Genomic DNA, 8,436 nt, shown 5'->3' with positions numbered 1-8,436 from the left:
GTGTTGGACCAGCAAGGAAGAATCATGGCAAGAACATCTGGAGCTTGCCTTTTGCACCAGCTCAGAGATGCCTCAGGGCAGGAAGCAAGAGTGCATTATAGTTTAAATATATGTGTGCGTGCTTTAATATCTGAAATCTGTGACTATGTTACCTTCCTTGGCAAAAAGCACCTTGCAGATTTAAGGTTGTGGACCTTAAAATGAAGAGATTATCCAAGTTGATCAATCTAATCCTATTAGCCCTTAAACACAAAGAGCTTTCTCTAGCTAAAAAGGGATGGGATCAGCAAAAGGGAAACCAGGGAGATTATAAATCTGAGGGAAATATGAAAAATGGTTCTGAGATGTTCTAGGGAAGATTTATATTTTCCCCATTTTTTTTTTTTTATCCAGATGCAAAGTCCTGGGATCTGTATTAGAAAAGGAAGTGGGTAGCCCTACCTCCACTGTTCCCAATCCAGGCTTCTACAATCTTTCAAAAGGTGATGCTACCAGAAAATAGCGCAGATATCTAGGACTATTTTGAAGAAAGAGAAGGGGTGTGGAAGCACTAAAGAGGCCTTTTTCTCTCCCAATGAATTTACAGAAGGTTAGAGCCCAACATAAGATGTAATATTTGGGGATGTAGCTGGTTGTGGATTACAGAAAGAATCCTGGTATTATGACATACAGGAGCATCGACGTTTTTATGCACTTCTTTGTTTTATTATGTAAGTAAATAAAATATATTGATATGAGAATGAAAATAATCATACTGTGTTCTAGGAAAGACCCATTAGGAAATATGAGGGAGAAATGGTCCAGGAGTTATAGGCCTAAGAAAGATATTTAAGAGGCATAAAACTGATGGAAAGTGGGAACAAATATTGCATACCCTATGTACTGGACAGCACTTGAGGGACAGTGTTTTCTCTGTAATTAAACATCACTAATGAAAAAGAAAAAAATAAAAAGAATCCTGGACTATTATTATTTTTTAAAATTTCATAGACAAGGATATGAGCACAAGGACATGCTGAAAAAGAGAACTTATGAAATTGACTGGCATCATGAGTAGGAAACAGGAAGCATATTATGGCACCTCAGCAGAAAGCCATGAAAATAATATAGACTAGACTAAGCAGGACAAAACAAAAACAAAACAAAACAAAACAAAACAACAACAACAAACTAAATTAAGAAGGAAGGTGAGTAAAATAATGAAGGACTAGTTCCTGAGGCACATGCATACATGCACAAATGAAACATTAGTTGAGTCTACTGGGACAAAAGTAAACTAAAATTACAGTTAAGAAACTTGAAAATCTCTTCTAGAATAAGAAGGAAAAAAAGAAAAATTATTAAAATGATACATGTGTGAGAAAAAAGAAAGACTTATAACCTAAAAACTTCTGTATATTAAAGAAATCAATTTGGACAAAAGTAATAAAGATATCTTGAAGAAAACAAATCTCAGCTAAAAACAGGTTCCTGTAAGTAGACAAAATTAATAAAAACGTGCATATGTGGCAAAATATTTTTATTACAATTAGTTTTGTGTTTTTAAGTCTGGGAAGAAATGTTACATGAAAAGAAAACCTGTTTGGTCTCAGACTTATCCTTAACAACATTGAATAACAGAAGGCAGTGTGAGGCAAGTGCAACCTAATTTTTCAGGAAATGGAAAATCTCCATACATGAGTTGAGTTGACATTTGTTTTTGAAGACCTTAGAGAGATGTTTGTATAAATACAATAGCTCAGCAAAATATACCACAGATAAAGGCTTTTTATAAGTATACTTGATAAAATATACCAATAAAATAAGATTTACATCAAAATAAAGAAATTAAGAATGGAAAATCATATACTAAAAGAAATTTTAAGTTTTAAAAGAGAAATGTTAAATGTAAAAATAGTTGAAAATATTCCAGTTAATAAAGAGAAAACAAAAAATATAAAAATATATCATTTAGTTTGTTAAAATAAAACCACAAATTGTATCAAAGACTATGAGGGCAAATGACATGAAGGGAATCCAAGAATATTAAATGTCTCATGTTAGAGGGGAAAAAAAGAGACATTTTTAAATTTTGGATTTAATTTTTAGTACATTTTTTTTAGTACATTTTTTTAAAGTTAAAATATTTAACAGAAAAACAAATAATAAATAGCTTTCAAATCAAAAGACAAAAATAAAACCATGCAATATGAAGTCTGAATAGGATGAACAGAAACTGAATAAAAGTAAGTAAATAAAAGCCCAGGAAAGACATACACCCGAATACTTTAATGTTATAATGTTATATTTTAAAAGCAGGGTAGAAAATTTAAATTTATACATGAATCTACAACAAATGAAAATTCTCTAAAATGGTAACTGGTTATTTCTAGTGTTTTAACTTATTGGTAATTTTTATTTTTTCTTTATATTTATTTACTAAATTTTCTAAAATGACTATTTTTTCTTTACAATAACTAAGAAATACAGGTTAGAACAAAATAATCTAAGAGGAATATTGGCTTCCTGTACGGTCAGTTTGGATAGAAAAAAACAAGAAGCAAATGGAGAGAACTATGATGATTTTATATTAAGGAAGAAGAACCTAGGGTTTAGTTATCACTCTGGATAAGGGTAGTGATTTCTGAAATTATAAACCAGAGAAGCTAAACATAATTGAATTTTATATAAAATAGGAGAGAAATGCCATCTTCACAATCAATGGGACATCAAAGCCAGTGTGTGAAAATATGCAAGCTGTGTGTTGTTGTGTATTTATATAGAGTTCCACAAACATACCACTGATGCTAGCTGACTGTAGGGATGGAGGTTAGTCCCATTTGCAAGCTCACTGTCCAGTTATTTCCTACCTAATTTTTGACATTATCTATTGAGAAATGTTGTACCTCATTAGTCAAGTTACTCTAAACTTCAACTCTGTCTATTGTTTTTTTAAGTATCTCTTTAAGCAACCTTATATTTCAAAATCCTAATTTTTTTTCTCAATTATATCTCATAGTTTGTTCTCTGTGTGAAAAAATATTTTCTCACTTAAATTACTGACTTGGGTAAGATGTGTATGGTTTTCACAATGGACATTATCTTTTGAAAAGTTACAACATTTTATTATTGGTTCCCCGAGCCACTATGGCATAAATAGCTAGAAATCAATTGCATCAGAAGTCTCATATTTTATGTATTAAAACTGCAGAGGAAACTACAGCTGAAAAATTATCTTGAGGTGAACAAATGAGTAAAGCATCGGTACTGCATTAAGTTCACCGTTATCTTACAAATCCCAGCTAAAGCGGCAGACTATCCATCAGAGAGAATGAACACATTCTAAGCATAGAATTTATCAAATAGGCCATCTTTAGTATCAATTTTTCTTTTGATTTTTGATCACTTTGGATTAAAAAAAATGATTGGATTCACTAGAAACTATTTTTCAGAATAAATTACAGCCACTTAGATATAATATCTACTAGAAAAAAGTTAAACCAGACAACTCTTTTCATTTCTTTTTCTTTTTCTTTTTTTAGAAGAGATACATGCATAGCACATTATGAAGTACATGTTCCTGGACCTCTGGATATTATTCCATCAAAAACTAAATGCTGTTCTGAATAAAACTACTTCCATATAATGTTAATTATCTTTATATTTTTCTTGATTTGTTAACTTTCTGAATATGTTAGCAATGGAATTGGTAGGAGAATTGAAAAAATGAACCATTTTATGGCACTTTTGTTGTTTTTTCACATTTCCAAAATATGTGGAAAAAATTTTTTTTGCCATATTATATGGTAGTCACCTTCACAAAGAAGTTCTTGAGCCTCTCCTTTTCTTACAGGTTACAATTCAAGAATTTCTATTTAGATGACTCTAATTTACATTAAATTATATCATCTAATTTTGAAGAAGTTTTATTAAACTGATGGAAACTGGAATGGGGCATTAGGTAAAGAAAACAGCTTTCAAATAGTGGTGAGTTATATTTTGCTCAAATCTGTGGGATTCCTAGTCTCTTATATTTTATTTTTTTTTAAGTAAAACGACATGAAAGAGTTGACTCTAAATAGTAGAAGTATTCTTAGAGAGGAATCTGATTTTTACATTCAAAGTATCTGTTTGAAGCTAATGGACACTCGAGAGGATAATGGAAAATAAGCAGTGTATTATTTTTCTATTCCTTTCATCACATATACCAATATTTCCAGTTAGGGTTTGGAAATTGTGGGTATTTTGCATTTATAGTTCATTTATAGTAGCTATAACATACATTGAGTATTGAACTTCTTCATATCTTAGTCATCATAAAAATGGAAAGTAACATTCATACAAGGAAAGTGCAAGCTTAAATCTCAACCTCAAGAATCCAATGGCCCAATTTACACAAAACTGTAAAAGTTTCTAAATGAAACTTTTCTCTTAGTAATGTTTTGTTGTTTATGTTGTTTTTTGTTTTTGTTTTTGTTTTTGTTATTTTTAGTGTATAGGCACTTTACTAATACCAAATTTCTATAACTCATGCATCATTGGTATTAAAAACTAAACAAACAAACAAAAAACCTTGGGCACACCATGATTTTGATGCTGAGAGGCCTTTCTCTCTCTCTCTCTCTCTTTCTCTTTCTTTTTTTCTTTTTTTGATTTAGCTGTTTCAGTTGAGTTTTTTAATAGTGGAAGGCAGAACATAGTCCTTTGTCATCTGTTCTTAATAAGTGCAGTTTTGTTCCCCACAAGAAATTTGGCAGTCTGTAGACATTCTGGTTATTGCAACTTTGGGTGGTACTAGTAACATCTAATGATAGAAGGCAGAGATCCTGCTAAATATCCTACCTTGTAAAGGACAACAAAGAATTAACTGGCCCAATATGTCTAGAGGTTGAAAACCTCTACTTTGGATGAATAGTAATTTGGGTGGGAAGAAGAATTTATCATGAAGCATTCATTTTTAGAAATTGTGTTCCATCAAATCTTGAAGGAATGTTTTAGGAGGTATTTTGGTGATGGCATTTATAAAGGATGATTGCTGTGGTGGAGAATTGCACATCTGAATTGGTAGCATTTATATGAGTTTTTTGGATAAAATAATTGAAATAGAAAGAGCTAGATCTAAATAAATAGAGTAAATTTAAGTAGTTGAAAAAATATCTTTGTCCAGTAAAGACTAAAGACAAAATTATTGCAAAAATAAAAGCTAAGAACTCTGATGTGGACTGGCATGGGATGGTGAGGCATAACATGGACATAAGGATTGTGATAATGTAAACTCAACTATGGCTTTCATCAATGCCCTAGTGAGAAAATAGGTCTTTTTGCCAGACTGTGGGTGTTAGTTGATTGGCTGTATATCATATATGACTTGCTAGATATTTATACCACTGTTAATTGTATCAAGATCATTTCAATCTGTTGGTTCTGTTTTTTTTTTTCAAATAATAATTTCAGTTACATATATAAAGCTCTGATATAAAAAGGCCCCTTTGGATAATATAACTCAATGATACTTCCAGTAAGTCAGACCCTGCTACATTTGCTTCTCCAGGCTGATACTGCAGGTCAGTATACCAATAACCATTCCAGGTACATAATAATGCCTAAATAGCATCTAAAGGAATCTGAGTTTTCCAATAAAGTACACTTTTTTAAGAATGGGAAAGGCAGGAAGAGCTTTGGCTTATTTCAACACAATCACCATGCTACTGTGTATATGGCCTACTTCTCTATCACAATATAAGAATCTGTAATAAGCAATGTAAGAAGGGGGAAAAATATAAAGCCAGAAAAATGTTTCTGCTTCAAGAAAAGAGAAAATGCTTTCTCTATTGTGCTTTTAAAAATGATGCAATGAAATCTATCCAACCCAGAAAGTATGCTCTAAGGATTTAACAAAAATTATGTCTCATGTCGAGTAAAATAGTTTTCTAGGGATATTACACCCAATAAAGAAAGGGGTTTTCTTACTTTTAAAAACTACCCAACACAAGCACTTAAATATGTAGAATTTCATTTAAATAAGTCAGTCAACAATTTTTTATAAAGTATTTAACACTTCATTGTAGAAACATAGGCAAAATGACTATTATAACCAAAATGAAAAATACTGTTCAATTTAAAAAATGTACTTAAACAAGAACCTGAAAAAGTTTATGATATGCATAACATTGTTCAAGCAAAATTGCACTAGTATTACATAAATCAATAGTTTATAAAGGCCTCAATATGGCAAAGTTTAGAAATAGGTAGTATGCATGCACATAGTACAACAAAAAGTCTCTTTATAAAACAGCAGTTTTTTTTTTTAATGCTTGTACAAAGGGATAAAGAGCAACCACAAACATATTTCATCTGTTAGGTTAATACATTATGACAGCTAAAAGTCAGTCATGTCTATCAGAGGAACAAAAAGCCCTCCATACCTTATGAATAAATCTTTTGTGCCTTTAAAGATATCTGTATAAAAATGCTATCCTTTTTTATACAACTTAAATAAATCGTACTTGTTTCAATCAAAATTTGAAAACCAAAAAGTGAATGGCGGGGGTCCATGTGTTTTGCATAACTGGAAGAAACCAGAGTACCAGAGTAACTGGTCAGCATTTACACTCTCCACCTTTGATTATGGGCAGGTAATTGTTTTCCTATAACCTGGAAAGTTCTTTAAGAATATGTTTTGAATAGGGCAAATAACGGATTAGTCATACTGTGTATTGAAAATATTTACTAATTACTCTATACGATAATGGCTATTTTGCCTCTTTTGACCGAGCAAAGAGAACGCATTCGCATCATTGAAATTGTCATCAATTTGTGTGCTTATATATTATTGTTCAGTGTTCTGTGTAGTAAGGGGTTGGGTTAATCTTCCACAAAATGCACATGACTGGGAAGAACTTCCTAAGGCATGAGGACCCAATGCCCTGTTGTGCTCCAGGCTGGCTATTCACCTCAGGACCAAGGGAGAACGAAAGGTCTTATCCATAGCAAATGTAGTCTTTCCACTTCTGGTTATATTTTTGCTATGTTCTATCACCTAAATATAACTATTGTTTACAGGGTGTATATGTTTAGTATATCACAGAGAGTCCACTAAATTTTGGCAAATGTATTCATAGGTGTTCATGCAAATTATCAATTGTATATATTTTTAAAAGTTTTTTCCTCAAAATTTTTATCTATCACTTGGCAATCTAAGGCTAATTTCAAAGCAGGTGACGTTGGATTTGTGAGGGCTAGGTATTTTCAGCAGTCTGAATCAATCTTAATGGATACAAGGAAGAGAGTTGACCATTCAATCATTCTTCCATCAATTTAAATGGAAAAATAAAATGACATTGTATTACAGCTTTCAGACCATATAATGAAAAAGTGCAGAGATTCTTTTTGTTGATTAAGTAGAACCAAAAAAGTTCATATAAAATAGATTGCTCATATTCACACTACAAAGGAATATGTTGTTTGTAATTTTAACAAATTCAAAGGTGAGTCATATCAGCAGCATTGTTGTAAATTGTATTGTAGTGCAGTTCTTTTTCATAAAAATACCATACAAATGGTCAATCAATAGTCATCAGCAAAAAATAAAACCCAGAAAACTCAGATAACAATTAACCAGGAGTAAGATAAAGAAAGAGGTAATGCTGATGCCAAAACAAGTATAATACTGTTGGAACATACAAAAGTAATCCTTATATTTTATACATTTATACAGCATATAAAAGGTATCGCTGATTATGCCACCGTCTCTCTTATCCCAATTTCTATTTTCTTTGGAAGCAGTTCTTTCCTTTCATCAACACTTCCTAAGGAGTTTCGACAGTTTTGCCCATCCATATACAGTTTTGCATACACTGGATTGGAGTAATTTGTTGGCTGAAGGAGGAAAAGAAATAAAATTTTTCTCATCAGTTTTGATCACATTGGTTATTTTCTAGGATGTCTTTTTAATGTTAACAACATTTATATGCAATACATTTAATTTTCTAAATAGTAGCTTATAAATGTAATTTAAATTGTTTACAGACTTCAGTTGACTTTTGTGAGGTATTAGATAAAAACATAATTGTACATTTTTCAGGTAACTTGTGAATCTAAGTGGAACTTTGACATAATAGTAAAAGCCGGAGGATATCTTTGTGAAGACAATATTCACTGAGACTTTATTTAAAAGAATAAAACATTAAACTAAATCATCTTATTTCCAGTCCGTACATTTGTCCCTTATTGCTGTTGCAGTGGCAGGAAAGATGTGTTTACAGAAAATTATCTAAATTGCTTGAGGCTTAGAATTTTTTCAATATGAAGTTAAAATCAGGAAAACAAAGAAAATAATAGTAAAATATATTGGTGGAATAGACTTTAAAATAGACAATATTTTTGCTTCAAACAACTCATACGTAATTATCATTGGAAATACTTTTGGACTCTTCCAAGGAATTGTGATATTCACAG

At 31.3% G+C, this 8,436-nt stretch overlaps 1 protein-coding gene across 1 annotated transcript in view; it reads right to left on the bottom strand.

The window, feature by feature from the left end:
• Positions 1 to 1,502: 1,502 nt before the first annotated feature.
• Positions 1,503 to 8,436, bottom strand: part of LOC140596667 (low-density lipoprotein receptor-related protein 1B-like) — an 83,451-nt gene continuing 76,517 nt past the window's right edge. Inside the window, exon 8 of the mRNA XM_072745172.1 lies at positions 1,503 to 7,857. Within this exon, the coding sequence (XP_072601273.1) occupies positions 7,717 to 7,857 (141 nt within the window). The 3' untranslated portion in view covers positions 1,503 to 7,716. The remainder of the gene's footprint in view (positions 7,858 to 8,436) is intronic.

The sequence above is a fragment of the Vulpes vulpes genome, unplaced genomic scaffold (assembly GCF_048418805.1).
Source record: "Vulpes vulpes isolate BD-2025 unplaced genomic scaffold, VulVul3 Bu000000766, whole genome shotgun sequence".
NCBI classification, from domain to species: Eukaryota; Metazoa; Chordata; class Mammalia; order Carnivora; family Canidae; genus Vulpes; species Vulpes vulpes.
The sequence above is the reverse complement of the archived record's forward strand: the minus strand, read 5'-3'. Positions and strand labels throughout refer to the sequence as shown.